The sequence below is a fragment of the Azolla caroliniana genome, unplaced genomic scaffold (assembly GCF_043228905.1).
Source record: "Azolla caroliniana isolate FFs.n. ecotype wild unplaced genomic scaffold, voAzoCaro1.0.p SCAF_20, whole genome shotgun sequence".
NCBI classification, from domain to species: Eukaryota; Viridiplantae; Streptophyta; class Polypodiopsida; order Salviniales; family Salviniaceae; genus Azolla; species Azolla caroliniana.
In genome coordinates, this window is record NW_028230455.1 from 10,995,269 (window position 1) to 11,012,904 (window position 17,636).

The 17,636-nt window shown below is 41.0% G+C and overlaps 1 protein-coding gene across 3 annotated transcripts; it reads left to right on the forward strand.

Annotated features, from left to right (window-relative positions):
* The first annotated feature begins 11,730 nt into the window (after positions 1 to 11,730).
* Positions 11,731 to 15,983, forward strand: LOC147850999 (uncharacterized). 3 transcript variants are annotated; one of them, XM_087336072.1, is made up of 6 exons: positions 11,731 to 11,929; positions 12,052 to 12,194; positions 14,101 to 14,205; positions 14,473 to 14,598; positions 14,785 to 14,907; positions 15,684 to 15,983. In XM_087336072.1, exons 1-6 carry the CDS (start codon positions 11,740 to 11,742, stop codon positions 15,753 to 15,755), a joined length of 759 nt encoding a protein of 252 aa, XP_087192198.1. In that variant the 5' UTR covers positions 11,731 to 11,739; the 3' UTR covers positions 15,756 to 15,983. The 3 variants fall into 3 exon arrangements, with proteins under 3 accessions (XP_087192198.1, XP_087192197.1, XP_087192199.1); XM_087336071.1 differs by having other exon boundaries at positions 11,731 to 11,925; positions 12,045 to 12,194; XM_087336073.1 differs by lacking the exon at positions 14,101 to 14,205 and having other exon boundaries at positions 11,731 to 11,925; positions 12,045 to 12,194.
* The last annotated feature ends 1,653 nt before the right edge of the window (positions 15,984 to 17,636 follow it).

The following is a 17,636-nucleotide window of genomic DNA, read 5'->3' on the forward strand; positions in this document are numbered from 1 at the left end:
ACAACAAATGACAAGGACAATGTTGGTTGGACAAAACGGCCAAAGTGTGAAAGGATCGTAGGGATGAGTGTGAGTCAAAACTAAGAACAAGTGGATCGAACAGGGAGTTGGAACGTAAGATAATGCATGTATAATAATTAGAAAGAGTAGCGTCGGTTTACATTCCTTATGTAACCGACCATGCTCCCTATAAAAAGGGACATGGAGCCTTGTACAAAGTTTATCAGTTGTATTGAGGCAATCGCTTACTAGAATATTTGTTTGCTATACTCTGTGTCTGTGTCATAAGAGTCTCTATTTTTTTACTGTGTTCCATAAGTAACCAATCGATTGTAGCCGGCGCGGTTCTTATATTCCGCAAATATTGCAACTCGATCAGGTATTGTTCTGCGTGAAGTTACTTTGTTACGTTTGTGTATGTCGTGCACCACGGTGCATGACCCGTTCATGTTTCCTGTCTCATGACCACAAGACCTTGAGTCGGATACCAAAGGAGTGAGTATTCGAACCCCCATGTTACTAAATGTGGTAACAAACAAGATGAGAGCCTACATATTCATCAATTGCAACAAAACCCTCCCCATGGGAATTTGTAAAGAATCGGGTGTGATTTTGTGCAACGGAAGGTGTGTGTATGTGTGTAAGAGAGAGAGAGAGAGCCCATATGAATGTAGCTCAGTTGGTAAGGTTGCCCAATGGAGACCAGATGGTCATGGGTTCAACCACTTACATTCCACAGTGGCATTTGAACCCACAACGCAATGCGTGTAGTGTTAACAACATACCACTAGGGTAAGGTAATTACAATAATAATAAAAAGAAAAAGAAATAAAGATATATTAACGTTTTCTAAGGCCAAAATTGGCCATGAGACAATTGGTTTAGAACAAAATGGGTATTTATCCAGTCATCATAACTAAAATAAAATAAAGTAAAAATATAACTTACTCTAAAAGAGTTCTAGTAGTGTACAAAACGTGGTATACTCGATAAAGGAAGTGACTTTACATTAAGCCTAATTTTATTTCCACCCAAGCCTCTCGAAAAGAAGTGGGAGGTCAAAGGGTTTTGATGTGGGTGTGACCCGTGGTCCCAATGTAGAGAGTGCCCTACCCATGGCTTCTAGGCGATGTAGCTCACATTCCCTTATTTTCATTATTGCTTCTACACCACGTCGAGTTGCTTTGAAACCCGGCACTCGAGGACATCTGGTTCTTCTTTGGTTTTCTGCCTCATCAAGGGAAAGGCCGAGTGGTGCAGGTGTGTCGACATTCGTTGTCTCCCCCTGTTCTAGAAAAACTTCATTTATTATGTCATGTTGGTGAACATTAGCAACATTTTGTAACGTATTCTCTCTGCGTTGTTTTAGCTCTAGAATGTATTTGCCCAATTTCTTTATATCTAGAGTATCTAATAGTTTGGGGAGGGTGGGAGAGGAACCAAGTATGTCTTGGTATTTTGCCCTTATCTCAGCGTAGGTTGGACACTTGCATGTAAAGTGATACTCATCCTCTATCTCTATGTGGCATAACCTACATTGGGGGTAACGTGAACTCAATCCTAATAATGGCATGTGGTACTGTCGATTTGCTTCGAAGTTGACGTGATAACATCATCACCAATGGTCTCTCTAATTGCGTCCACATGAAAGATGGTAATCCTGGAGCCCAAACCGTTGATGCATACATGAGGGAGGGGGTCACTAATGAGTCAAATAGCCACCCTTTAGTCCATGGCTCTTGAAAGTATGCTTGGTGGCATTGTCTCTCAAGTAGTGAGAGGGATACAAGTCCTCTCATAAGTCTATCCTTCATTGTCTGTGTCATCGAAAATTTACCAAAGCAGGCACTGAAAGTGACTCCGAGATAGACATATGATCCAACCACCTCAACTGGGCTATGGGAGATAGTTAGGTGACACTTAGCTCTAACTTGGGCCGATGTGTGGAAGATGAGGACTTTAGTTTTCCCTAGATTCACTACCAATCCTCGTTGTGCACAAAAGTCATCTAAGGCATTAAGGTGCCTTTATAGGTCATGTTCGGATTCAGAGAGCAAAACTATGTCATCTGCATAGAGCAAGATACAAACCTGCGTATCCCCAAGGACTACTATGTGGCCTCCCTTATGAGCAATAAAATCTGTGATCTCATCAATGTAGATCCCAAAAAGTGTCAGTGATAGGGGGCAACCTTGTTTTACATCAATAGTGGTAGTGAAACAATTAGATAGGCCACCTGGGCATCGGACACACCTAGACACCTGTTCATATAGTGCGTAGATGGCCCAGACCATATCATCTGGTATCCTAAAGCTTTTAAGCCTATCAAACAACCGCTCTCTAGGGACTGTGTCAAAGGTTTTGCGGAAGTCCACAAAACATCTATATAATTTCTTCTTGCGAGTCTTAGTTTGGTCAATTAAGAATCTAAGTGGGAATATATGATCAATAGTGGAGAAGGCTCGTCTAAAGCCAGCCTGTTCAAGTGCACGAAGATTTAGGGTCTCCATATAATCCCTAAGCTCTGCTTCCATTACTGCACCATATAATTTAGCAAGTGTATGACCTATCATAATGGTCCTATATGTATTTGGGTCCATGGGGTTCCCCCCTTTATGTATGGGGACCATTGTGTTCATAGTCCATTGTGGTGGAAAACCCTCCGCAAGGGCACAATTGAAGATTAGAGTTAGCAAGGGAGCTAGGCACTCTCTCGCATATATAATGTGTTCTGCTCGTAATCTTGTGTGGTCCATGGACTTCCTATGTTTTAATTTCTTTATGACCTTCGCGACCCTAGAGGTCGTGAAAAGTGTCCCCGTGGTAGGCCGGGGTGTGGAAGGCATTGGAATGGGTGGTTGGTTTGGGATTTGGTAAAGTCTCTCTGTATATATGTGTGCCAGGTTTCGGGATCTTCAATGGGTGTTTGAGGTCTTGGCTCTCGGAGTCTCTTCCATGCTGTGACGCAATCACTACTCATAAGCATATGGTAGAGTTCCCAATATTGGGATGCCTCCCACGCTCGTCTCTTATGACATGTCATCTTGCGCATTTCTTTGCGAGCTTGTATTGAGTTAATGCTACCACTGAGTTGTGATATTGTAAGTTGTCTATGTAAGTCCCTACAATCCTCATCATACCATTTATTTTGTGGCATAGATTCTGATCTACCTTGATTTGAGTGTTTTGTGTATGGGAAATTGCTAACTGTAGCGGAGTGAAGGATGTGTGTGAGTTTCGTACTAAGGCTTTCTAAAGGTAGGGAGGGATCAAGGGAGGAGAGATGGGCCTGAACATGTCGAGAGTATATGTCAGAGAGCTCATGTGTGAAATGTATTGTGGTGTGATGGCGTGGTTGACTAGAGTTGGTGACCTTACAGATATCACATTTTAGCTCAATGTATAAGAAACTATGGTTTGCGCCAATAGGGCATGGGGCCACCTGGAAAGAGTTAATCATGTGGGTAGCTTTAGGGCGTCCTATTAGATAATCAATTGTGCTTTCCCCTCCTCCATGTGGGAAACATGTGAGCTCTTCCGAGCCTGGCCACTTGGCTAAACCATTATATATGACCATCCGGTGCCGACTGCCGAGTTCGAGCAAATGATGGCCAAAGCTTGTGGCGTCCGCACCTTGATCCTTTGAACTACATGTGGTGCCTATGTCTAAAGGATCGACATTTACCATTTCTAGGTTTCTATTCATCTGAAATATTGTGCATTGTCGAGATTGGGTTCTCGCATTCAACTCTCCTACAAGGAATACTTCTCCTTGGGAAGAATATTGGATTATGTCATCCAATAGAGGTTCGTATGGGGAAGGCCCATGTGGCATTCCTTCATCGACTAATCTCGCCAAGCCAACAATATTATAGCGGGATCCTTTTGGGGGAAAGTAACAAATGGCGAAAAATATTGCCCGGTCCTTGCTTGTGGAGACTTTCACCCACATAAAACGAGCTTCTGGGTTTGTTCTCAGTATTTCTATCCTATTATGTAGCTCTCTTCGAAACAATATCACGACACCTCCAGATCCCCTGGTAGTGTGTCGACGTGAGGTTTGTCTAAAAGTGGACTCCCAACGGAATCCTTCGACTCGTGGGAGTCCTCTATTTGGGCTCTGGTGTGTTTCTACCAAGAAAAGTATATCTGATAGCTTTAATATCTCCTCTAGGAAACCGGGGTGTGTCCAGAGTGCACTGTTACAATTCCATAAGGTCATCCTAAGTGTATTTTCTGTCACGTGGGCCACACACCGTCAATTAGTAGTGCGATCATTTATGATCACTCGCCCGTCTTGGTAAAAGACGCGATGCCCTTCTTTAAGAGCTTGTAAAACTCGTGGCATACAACTCTTGCGATGCTCAATTTGCATTTTAGTGAGGTCTTCATTGAGATAGATAGGGTCCCCACCCAATCCTCGAAGAATTGGTCTCTTCTTAAAGAAAGTGATTCTAGAGTCTAAGTCTTTAAATTGAAGGACTAAGGCTCTCTTCCTAGTTGTGTCACGTCTGGCCCTCCAGGCTTTGGTGACAGGTAGGGCCTCTGTGTACCCTAACATTTTCCCAAGTGTATGTGCATCCTCGTCTGGGGATGCAACTTCCTTGAGCCTAGTGACACGTCGTCATGATGTGGCATGTCTAGTGCGAGAAAAAGTCAAAAATTGAGGATCCACACACATTTCACGAATACTTGTAAAAATGAAAATAAATAAACCTAGGTCACAATGGCATTGAGTGCATGTAGAGGGTTGCAAGTAGGATTTGAACCTTGCACCTCTAAGATAAGAAGCAATTACCTTACCACTAAAGCTACTACTAAGTGCTTTAGATGTTCTATATTTCTTTCTCATATTCAGTATTCCGTAGGAAACAAACGTACAAAACCGTGTACACAAAACCACGGTTTTAAGCCCATGGTTTTCTACATGTCACAAAGCAAAATTGTGTGCATAGAAACTTTGGCTCCAAGCCCATGGTTTTGTGCATGGACAAACCTATAAAACCCCTGGTACAGCTTGTGTAAAGAGGGGGACTCAATATGATATGACCATCATTATCACCTTCAATAATATAAGCTTCTATTTCTTCTTCTTCGCATCTATCTTGTAATTATTTATCTACTTCTCAAGTGTACAATCTTCAATCTTCTCAAGTGTAATAGGTCTTCCTCCAATCTTACATTCACATCGTCCTCTTCTCAATACCTTGACGGACATCCTCCTTTCTTGGTAGACCCTGGTGGTCCCACTCAAGCGAAGCATGCTCGCACGCGCATCTTCGCGACATTTTTTGGTGAACCCGACGTGAAGAGCAGTAGGGGAGGATGAAGATGGACGAGGAATATCTAATGAAGGCAATGTCAAAGATGATGATGGAGTTTTCAAGAGAAGGGAAAACACGAGAGGCAGCCCAACAAGCCGTCGAAAGCATGATCAAGCGAGTCGGGTTTTTCGATGGAGGCAAAGTCCAAATATTTCTAAAGGCCTACAATGCCGAAATGGATTCAAGGGGAGTGGAGGAAGCAATGAGGCTAGAGTACTTTTGTCGAGTGGTGGCCGAACCGATCTTCGAAGAGATTAAAGAGATTCAAAAAAATCACGATTCGTGGGTGTCCTTCAAAGAAGCTTTACAAGAGTCATATGGTTATGAAGAACAAAAGGGACAAGGTCTGTATGAGTTTCACGAATGGGTGTCATCGAGAAAGACCCACCAGAGTGCTATGCATGCATTCGTTGAGTTTGAGTAACGCTTCGCTCAACTCTTGGACCAAGATCGAAGATTGGTGGGGGTGAATAAAGTTCTGTTGTTTGTAAAGTCAATCGATCGGAATGAAAGGAAGGCCATTGGAATCCAACTTGAGGATGACAATGGTGAAAATGGCCTCACTGAGGATTGGGCCAAAGTGGAAAGGGTATGCCGACAACACAATAAGAGGGAGATGAGATTCTCATCGACAACAACACGACCCACAAGGGATGTTCAAAGGAGAATGGGATGTGGCAATAAAAACCCACCGAAGGAAGAAAGCTCGAAGAGGGAAGCTTCGACAGAACTCAACATAGAAGCCTTGATGAGAGAGGCATTCATGAACTTAAAGGCACAAGTCGAGGTTGAAGAGAAGCTGAAAACAAAACCGAGGAAAATGGTGATCGACGAAGAGGAGACCTCCCAACAAATGCAGACTAATGATGTGGCCAATACGAAGGCCCAAGTTCGGTATGACAGTACCATGGGAGAATGTGTGAAACAATCCACCTTCTTGACTTATGGAGGAACGATGGTCAAGAAAAAGGCCAAAGACTCAAGAGCGGGAAATGCTGCTTTAAGAGTGGACGAGCATTTCGGAACACATGTTGTGTCCGAAATATCGAGTAATGAAGGTGCAAGCATGAGGGAAGCTTGCGTGATCAAGGGATGTAAAGAGTGCGAGGTCGACGTGATTGAGGCGGTAGCCACGAGGAACGACATCGAGTCGTAGATGGCTAAGGAAGAGTCCATGGCGAATGACCGTGTCGAGACTTTCCCAACACTTGATCTAGAGACTTGGGCAATTGCGTCTGAGAGCCAACATGAGACCCAAGAGACGGAAAGTGGTGGGGAAGAAAATATTGAAGACAATGCGAATAACAACATTGAGCGAAAGATGGCTACGAATGAGAAGACGGTGACCGATGGTGTCGAGGTTCTCCCCACAATTGTTCCTGAGACTTCGGTTGTGCCCGAGTGTCAACGTGAGACCGGAGAGACGGAAGGTGGCGGTTGGAAATCGAAGGACCGAAACGACGATGAGGAGGATGGCCATAGACGAAGGAATCCCTCCACACCAATTCTGGAGACTTCGGCAGTTGTGCCCGAGAGCGAACATAAGATCGGAGAGATGGAAGGTGGCGGCGAGGAGATGAGGGTCGAAGCTAGCGCATACGAAGGAACAGTGGCCAACAAGGACGCCAAAAACAAAGCTACAATAGAGATAGCGGCAAGAAAGGAAGAACCGGAATACAATCCGGATGGAAGATGACGCGGTTGGTATTCCGACCCGAACGGAAGCCGAACCAAACGAGAGTTGATCAACCAGGCCCGACCCAACCGAAAAAAACCGGATGGAAACTGACCCGGACGAAAATCGATCGTCTGAGTCCGATTCAGCCGAATGCGAATCCGGACGAAGGCCAACCAAGCCAGAAGCTGATTGGTCAAGACAAACAGAAGTTGAATCGTCCTGGACGGAGGTCGAAGCAGACGAGCCGTGACACCCGGTCGAGGCTAGTGAGCATAAGGAAAGGCAAGCATGAGACGAGAAATGATGATAAAGGAAAGTTAGGTGACCAAGGAGATGGCCGAGATGAAGGTGGCACATGCACGAGGCATGAAGCGTTATGCTCGGGAGGAGCAAAGGGAGCCATGACAACTAGACATGGCAATAAAAAAGGTGAGCGAATTATATGGTGGATCGGATGGCAACGACAGTTCAAAGTAGACGACAAAAAGACAGTGCAGGCGAGGCGTAAGAAAGGAGGAAATCAAACACCAACCACCTTTGACCCTTCCACATCACTGTTTTCTTCTTGGCACATACCGGAGGATGTGCGGTTTGGTGGGGGTGGATGTCATGATGTGGTATGTCTAGTGCGAGAAAAAGTCAAAAATTGAGGATCCACACACATTTCACGAATACTTGTAAAAATGAAAATAAATAAACCTAAGTCACAATGGCATTGAGTGCATGTAGAGGGTTGCAAGTAGGATTTGAACCTTGCACCTCTAAGATAAGAAGCAATTACCTTACCACTAAAGCTACTACTAAGTGCTTTAGATGTTCTATATTTCTTTCTCATATTCAGTATTCCGTAGGAAACAAACGTACAAAACCGTGTACACAAAACCACGGTTTTAAGCCCATGGTTTTCTACATGTCACAAAATAAAATTGTGTGCATAGAAACTTTGGCTCCAAGCCCATGGTTTTGTGCATGGACAAACCTATAAAACCCCTAGTATAGCTTGTGTAAAGAGGGGGACTCAATATGATATGACCATCATTATCACCTTCAATAATATAAGCTTCTATTTCTTCTTCTTCGCATCTATCTTGTAATTATTTATCTACTTCTCAAGTGTACAATCTTCAATCTTCTCAAGTGTAATAGGTCTTCCTCCAATCTTACATTCACATCGTCCTCTTCTCAATACCTTGACAGACATCCTCCTTGGTCCAAGACCTCGGTGGTCCCGCTCAAGCGAAGCACGCTCGCACGCGCATCTTCGCGACAACGTTGTTGTGAAGATTTTTGGCAATGGTGTGAAAATCACATAAAACGTACAAAATCGAGTATGAATCACATAAAACAATAATAGTGAAGATAACATTTTAAATAAGTTTAATATCTAAGTACAAAATGATGGAGGCCTTCAAGAGCTTTCGAATGCACTTTATTACACGAGAAACAGACAACTAGATGTCAAGATATGAGGGTATAAAGTTTGTGAAAGGAAAAGAGAAAAATGTGAGATATCCCACATAGGTACGACAAATACGGCTCTCATCATATATAACGTAGAGCAAAAGCTATTATCTATGTGTCTATGTGTGGAGCATAGAGAGTTCAAGGTAACTTGAACTAAGAGTGGAGGTGGCCTAGCCACTCGTAAAGGTTTTGGCCGACCAAAACCGGACCGGAGATGGAGCCAGTGATCCGGCGGCAACCAGCAAAGCGATGGTGGCACACCGGCAACCAGTGATCCAGCGGAGCCGGCGAGCCGGTGAAACCGACATCCGGCGGCAACCACCGGTAGCCGGCGACGGCAATTGGCGAAGGCGGCAGCATCCGACGCCGACTAACCGGCGACTAGATAAATAAATATATAAATATATATATACATATAAAAGGAGGACAAGTAAGGATTCAAACCTTGCACCTCCAAGTTAGGAGTCAATTGGCTTACCACTAAGCCAAGATACTTAGTTAAAATTATATTTCTATCATTGTACTTTTACATATAAATTCTCATACATGAGAGCTAAAATGAGTGACATGGTTATCATGCACCACATGTAATACATGAGCGCCAAATGGCAAACATGCATTTTATGCATGTCTTGAACCCTCAAATGCATGAGGGCATCTATAAAAGAGGGAATGAAAAAGATCAATGGGGGGATTTTCTTGGGGAAAAAAAAAACTTTGTATTTTAAATCAAAATTAATATTAAGAAGAAAATTTGTTATCCTTTTGATGATATACCTTGTTCTTGAAGTCTAAAGTCAAGAGTTCTTAATCTCTCTCTCAATCTAAAATCAAGCGTTCTATCTTATCTCAATCTCTCTCTCTTTCAATCTATCTTAATTCCTTTCCCGCTAAAGCTTGTGCAAACTTTGAGTCCTTCCGGTCCAGAACCCCGACGGTTCTGCCTCACGATCTGCGCCTAGTGACAGATCTTCACGACAACGTACATTTAAGCGTCGGGCCTGATGCATTTTCTCTTCTTCAAGGGTGGTATTAACAATATTTTCATCCTTTATTTCTTTTTTAATGTTTCTTTTAACCACGTCTACCTAACCCGTTTTAGCTAACTCTATGTTATTTTTAACTTCCTCTTTAACTTTTTTAATCTCGTCCTTTATATCCTCTATGGAGGATATTTCACCATCCTCTCGAGATACCTCGATGTCATTAAGTTGTTTTTTAAGGTTGGTGTTTTCCACTTTAAGTTTTTCTATTTCGGCCTTGAGGGCATCTTTTTCCTCTCTATCTTTTTTCTTGTGGGTTTCGGTGTCTTTCGCCCATTTTTTCATATCCATCTCTATTTTTGTTAAACGGTTAAACATATCTAAAAAATCTTCTTTACTTATAGCCTCGTCTTGTATATCCTTATGTTCCTTAGCTCGTTTAGATGTCATTGTGGTGTCAACAAGAAAAAGATAAAATAAATGGGTGTGAGATTTAGCCCGAGTTTGTGTGTATGTCGCAGTCACATCGGCATTTCGTCGGTTTGTATGAAGCACACTACGAGCACACCAAACCACGGGATGTCCAATGATGCGCACTTCACAATGGCAAGAACGGAGTAGACGGCGACGGACACAAACGATAGCGTTGCAGTAGACGACAGTAGGCGACACCGCACGACCACAAATGATGGCGCGACAACGAACTGTTGTGTCGTTGTCGTTATCACAAACGGGGCGACGGACGACGATGGACGGCGACATAAGACAACAAATGGTTGTGCAGCAGACGACGGCAAGCGACACCGCACGACAACAGATGATGGCGTGGCAACAGACTGTTGTGTCGTCATTATCACAACGGCTAGAGAGAGAGAGAACACATAATTATACAGAAAAACAGAAAATTGTATTAACAAGAGAAATAATACAACCAACACTTACAAAGAGGAGGTGCTCATATAGTCAGTCACCTTCTCTCTATGTTCTATCACTACAACCACCACTTGCAAAAGAGGTGGAGACTTACCAATCTACTAAATATGTGTCATAGAACCTTAAAGTTCTGTGACACACTAGTTACTATACTAGGAGGTGGGGTGTTCACACACTTGAGTATACTAATGTGTGTTCCCACACTAGGGAAGTTGAGTTTGATTCGCAACAGAGTCATATAATCTTCTACAAATTCGCCAACACCAATGGAATTGGATGCAACACGTTAATGCAGACCTTTGTCAGAAGAGGAAAAGCAATGATGTCGAGCAAACTACCTATGTTTATATTATGGTGGCCCAAGGCATATTGTAGTGAATTGTCCCCATATTCCTAGATGTCAAGTAAACCAAGTTGTTACTATTGATAAAGCTGAGTCTAATTCATTAGGGCTATCTAACAAACTTAGTGGTTGAAGCTTTTCAAACAAATTTGAGGTTCTAAGGCAATTAAAAGATGAGTTAAATGATTAAGTTGAGCTTAAATGGGAGATCTCAAAAAGTCTGCCATAAATAAGTTGCGGCAATCCACCTTTGTCTAGTCTTCGAGGTTGCAAATAATTTTGTTCTTTGGACCCAAATTTGTATGATGTGATGAATGTGTTTGGGCGAGTCACAATTGTCACTATCTTCTCCTATTGGTTTTTATTGGTGGTGTGCATTTTGGACTTCTCCACCCACAATTGAGTACTTAGACCCTTCTTCAATTGTTTCAACACGAGAGGTGCTTAGGGAGTCGGTCTTTGTACTCAGCTTCGTGTGAGCAGCCAAAATTTTGTGGCTCCTTTGTGCCAACCTTGGGCTTTCATGAGCATTTTCCGAGCCCACCACAAGGTTGCTTAGTCTTTCTTTCTCCCCTCTACTATTGTTCCATAGATATTGACCCACAATTGTGTTTTCCTAGTCTTTGTTGCATTTGAGGGGTTTGGTGTATCCTTGTTTTCTCTCTTTTTGGCATCGATCGTCGTGTTGTTGTCATATGTGGGGTCAACAATGATTTTGTTCGAGTGGTGGTCTAGAGAGCATTGTCTCGAATCGGCAACGGCTCGGCTCAAGCCTGAACCGAACTGTTACACCGTTTTTAAATGGTTTTAAGGTTCGATTCGGTTCAGGCTTGAGCTTCTTTAACTAACCGGTTTGAGCTCGATTTGGGAGGGCTCAAGCCGAGCCGAGCTGAGCCGAGCCGATTTGGGCCAAACCGGTTAAGGCTTAATCGGCTTGTAACCAAAGGAGGCTACTTTTGTAGATATCCCAAACAGTCAAAACCTCTCTCTCTCTCTGTCTCTGTCTCTGTCTGTATGCTCTCCATGGCCATGGCGATGGCGCCTCTGTGGACCTCATCACCCAATGCACCTGACACTCCACGTGCCCCTTCACATGCGTTTTCGAGTTCTCTTCATCACCATCATCACGATGGCCTCTCATTTCTTTGCTTTCGACAGCTCAAACCTAAAGCTCAGCTTCTGGTGCGAGCTATGGCCCCTGTTGGTGAGGCCCATCACAGGGGGAAACGATTTATTCCTCCTTTTTCTTTCTTACATCTATGCAATTCCTTTCTTTTCTTTTCTTTTCTTTTCTTGTTGTTGTCGTTCTGATGGTGTAGAGTGAAGGCAGAGGTGATGCAGAGGACTCTGAGAGAGATAACCTTGTGGCCGAGTTTATGCGTTACGTGAATTCCACCGAGCAATCCTGGCCTTTGGATGGCCGGCGACCGACAGCCCTGATGCCTCCGAATACCGTAGTAAAAGTGCAGGTACCAGTCTCTACTAAATACGCCTCTAGCCCTAATTTGTAACCCTATTTCTACCTAAGACATCCATATCCATATCCACTACTTTACTAGTCAATGCCACTGTGGAATCTAAGTTTGAACGCATGACCTTCTGGTCTCCAACAGACAACCTTAGCAACCAAGCTACAATAGTCTGTGATATTTACACATCAGGGTTAGAATTTATATTTACATCATTATTACTCATTATGAATTTAGATTTTTTCCCATGTCTTATATAGAATCCATGAAGAATGCTTTGCATTATAAAGAAGTTAGATACATTATAAAGCTGAATCGGCACATCATATAATAATTCAAGGATAGGTTGTATAATGTTTTATTTTAGAATTGTGTAAAGTTCAAGGTGACAAATAAGGTTTTTATTTCAACCTAAGAAAGTCTGTTTTTGATGAAATTTGTTTGAATTGTGACAAAGACTTGATTTTTAATAGTTAGAGTTCTAAAGTAGAACCAAAAGAAAATGTAAAAACTGGAATGAAAACTACTGATTTCACTGTTTGATCCTCCATGAATGTGATTCTGTGGTTTTATCAGATCAGCAAAAGGTATCCATAGTGTTGTTTGGTGTTGGCTCCAGCCTGGTGAGGAGTTCTTCAAAGCTAGTAAAACCTTTTAGGAAATTCCAAAACAACACATTCTTTTTCTGGTACGCAAAGGCAGTATAGATCTAATATGCATCTAATGCTTCAGCAAGGTCATGTATGGTATAATCTGTCTCTGGGAAACACTTTTCTGCGTGCTTCTGCTTCTCAAGAGGGTCTCTCTATGCATATGTACCTGGACTAGAAAGAGCTGCAGTTATCTTTGGAGTTTGACCAGATGACGAAGAGTAGGGATTGAAAACCCTGTTTAAAGAGACGATCAAAGAAGTGCCATTGACTTCATACAGTGGCAAATGAAGTGTTCCCTTTTAAGATATTTGGCATATCTTGCAATGGGTGTACAAATTTGCATAACTCATCAATATCACATTTTAGGTCATATGATCTGTAGTATGCTGGGTGGGATAGTATGAAGCATGCTCTCTATTGAGAAGAAGATGAAATCCATATTTATCTGTAGCTCTTTCTATTGGCCTAGCTATGTCCTTTGACCTTCAACTGACGCGGTTCTATCTCATAATACTACTAATGTCTGAGTGGGTCAGGGTAATGGATGGCCCATCTAGGCTATGTTATCCATATCCAAGCTGTGTAGCTGAATTGATCCAAATGATACAAACATAAAAAAGGATAGAAAGAATGTATGGTTCCATCATCTAGCTATGGAGGAAAACATGTCAGTAGCCTCGTCAGAATGTTTCCTTTATCAACACAAACAAAACCCCATAAGGTTGGGCTTAAAGCCACTAATTTTCCAAATAATGATTCTTATCCCATTGATGGCAAATGCACATAAGCTTCAAACAGAGCTTCTCGAGCTGCCATATCTCGAATTTCTTGGGAACTCCTTGATTTTATTTGTTTGGTTTATTTTGGTGTGATGTATACACCCTGGAATTTTAGTATTTGAACTATCCTCAATTGTGTATGTATGGATCTCTCATGATCCTTCTAAGTTAAGTTTCCAACACAAGTGATAGAATGAACTCGCAGTTTGATCTGAGTGAAAAAGTACATTAAGAAAGGATATGAACATTACCAATATATATTTCAGTCAGTCATGCATACAAGTCTCCAACTAAGATGATGATAGGGTTGATCATCAACACATATGTTTTCAATATATATTGTGGTAAGTATTGTGCTTCATTAGTCTTCATTAATGTGGACATTGAATGGATATCACGGACTTATGTTGCACATATGATGTATCTAACAATAATCTACCTCTTAAAATTTGAATTCCTGTTGATTGCTTGTAGATGGATGCCTTGATGAGGAATGATTGGCCTGAAGATAATAGTGGTGTAAGGACAGCCTTCAAATTCTCTATGCCTGCCGGAGTAGAAGAAATACTTTCAGGGCAGGTGGAAATATTTAGTTTAAACTAGTTTCAAATTTATTTTATCAGTATTTAAGATATTTATAAAATTTAAACTTTGAAAGTATTGTCCTAGGGGCTAGGATCCTCGAAACCATAGGTTGGAATCTCAAATGTTGACAGTGGCTTCCAAATAAGGAAGAAGAAGAAAATTGTGGATTTCATTATGGCTTATTGTTGCCAAAAGAGAAAGATGAAGGAAAAAACAGCGCATGTGATCATTTTTCTTGATCGTTGTATCTCATTCTAACAGGTGCCTGAGTCTGTGCCAGTTGCAAGAGCATGGGATGCTGCAGAAAGGTACCTAACAATGGAAGAATTTTGTGTGGCTTTGAGGGATCCTATGTATACACCAATCATCAATTGTATGAACTGGGAGGTGAAAAAATCACTTGCTTTGTTTTTCTTTATTTTAACTTCTAAAAAGAACGTGCTATGAGTTTGAATATATCATCACCCCTTGCTATGCCTCTAGGTTCCTTATATGATTTCTTGCAAGAAACTGTCGTAAGATGTGTATGTGTATGCACTTAAAATGTCTTTGTTTTGTATTATACGATGCCAGATTGTCTCCCCAGTAATCTTTCATGGACCAGCTGATAGGAAAGCTTTGCAGTGTGTGAAGGTTACTTTCCAAACATCAAAAGGCACTGAAGCATCCTGTGCATACACCTTCTGTTTACAAAAGGTATCAGGATTTGCATGATACCACCAACAACTTCTCTTGATCTAAATAACACTCATGTACATGCTTTTGCTATAATTTTAACTTTTTTTTTTTATCTTAGTGACAGATAATCTACTGGTTGTTAAAACCTCAATGTGAGGTGAAAATGCCAACCAGAGATGATTCTTTTATCACAAGGAAAATGGCATTGTATCCATAGTATGAACCATACGTGCATTTCACATTCGCGAATGTTTCAACCATTCGCGTAATAAAAACACCCTCAAAGAATGATAAATACCAGCTTTTGGATAAACTATTTATTATGAGGTAAATAAGCCTAAAAAATGGAAAAAAGCAAAAACAAACATTCAAAAATGGGGAAAAACAAAAAAAAACACAAGAATGTTTGAATAACATTCGCATTCGTTTTCCAACGTAGGAAAACGAATGTTATGCTAGACGAACACGAACTTTACGAACTATGATTGTATCTATTAAATTACTACATCATCAAGATACCCCTAACTTTTAGAGTATTTGCGAGGATACTCCTAAGTGTGTAAACTTTACCAGAATATCCCTCAATAGTGTAACATTTTCGGAAACTTGTAATTTGATCTTGCATAGGAGTATATATATCTGGGCAATGTTTGAAAACTTAGGAGTGTCTTGGTGTCTTGTGAACTTTGTTAATAACTTGTATTCTCAACTATGTTTGTTATTAAAAAGAGAATGTAAATATAAGCACATTACACATGTATACTTCATTTTTCGTGTGTTTACATTTTTGTTAGGTTCAAAAAGGTGCATACCGAAATTGTTGGATGGTTGTTGGTGTTCGATGTGGAGATTATGCCAATGTGTAAATTTGGAGAAAGGCGGGAATCATCCATCTTTAGAAGATATTCAAGGCTTTAATAGATTAAGTAAGATTCAATATGAGAATCACAAAATCAATGAGTCACAATGAGAGTTTGTCTTGTATTTGTAAAATATATTGCATTTTCTCCCTTTAATATTGTTCACGATGCTAGGGTTCATGGGTTGTAAAAACACAAGGATGAAAAATAAGGACAATAAAGATTAATTTTCTCTTTGATTGTCACTTTTTCGCTAAAACCTAATGGGATATTACACACAATTCTTTTAATTATAATGAAGTTGAGTTGTTGCATTTGATGTGTTAGTTTTTATTAGTCAGAAATATTATAGCTTAGTGATTCCTAAATGAAGCATCCATAAATTAAGTTCTATGAAAGACATGTCGGTCCATTCGAAGTACTAAGAGTAGATGATGTGCCATGATATGGTAGAAGGACAGATGTGGACATCACATGTGCAATTGTTCAAGAGCGACTATAGATGCATGCATTGTTGATGAAAGTGAGTATTTCTTGACTTGGTGTAAGAACACCACATTGTATTCAAGGTGATTTGCCTTGTAGATACTAGAAGGTTGGACCATCACATATATTCAACAATGAAATAGTATGCTTATGTTAGAGATTGGTCAAATCATTTTTAATCGCATAGGAACTTTGAAGATGCGCATGGGGCCACATTTAATTTAAATTGCCACCACATTTTAGATGGAAAGGGTTGAGCATCAATGTCCTCCAAAGCAATTAATTAGGAGGTTTATTGCCTCATCTATTCAAAAATTGATGATTTTTGTTCGTTTGCCCTTTCTAAGTCAATGCATTGTAAAAGCTATAGGTTGGGAGTTTGACTTCATTTCACATTCTTGATAGGCAATAGATCCACCACTTTAAGTAAGGAGAAATTGGTGAAGTAATTCTTAATAAAATATCAATGGTATATTAGCTAAATATGTCTACTAACTAGCATTGTTTTTTATGGAAGTAATTCTCTCTTAGGTACTAATGACGAAAGGACAATTTTACATGCCTAGCACATTGCCTCTAATCAAGGAATGTAGTGAGAAACAATGTGTAAAAGCCAATGATTTGCACGTCTTCTTTCTTTTTTTCCTCCAAAACAATGATTTGCACCTCTTGCAAACCATTATGAGACAAAAGAAGAAATAGTATAAAGAACTATAAATATAGCACAATCTTCCTAAGGAGAGACTATTTCTAACTGGAAGTGGACAAGGTCATAACATTTTGTTTTTTCCAAGGCTTCACACACTACTTTTCAAATTAGGCTTTTGGAAACAACATATTGGGAGAGCCAAAAAGCTACTCTCGTAGCTAACCAATAATCAGATAAGGTTGACTTGACATTTGGTAGCTCCAAATAAGATAAGACCAAGTCTTAGCAATTGTGTAACTGATCAAAACAAAGTTACTCTTCGAAACAAGTATTGCAAAGTGTAGAAATCAAATACAAGCATTTAACATAAGTGATGGTTTAGCATTCATTACATGGAGGAATTTGAAGCCAAGGAAAGGCGACGACGGATGTCTGTCTTCGGAGCTATTGGAAGTTAAAATTTGAGCCCAATAAAAGAGTGTGGAAGTGCGCGCACTGCCAATATCCTTATACACAATAGGTGAGAGACGAGGGGGGCGAATCCCAAGCCGACACTGGAGTGTGCAATAACGAGTGCATATAACGAAGCTGATAACGTGGTGGACTGTGAGCGAAGCACGATGGAGTTTAGGGTTTAAGGTTTAGGGTTCGATGATGAAACAACGGAACGAGGTGGACGAGAGGAGATCGGAGTGCGAGCGGTGGAGAGTCTTCTCTTCTTCTCATTCTCATTCTCATTCTCTTCTTTGGAG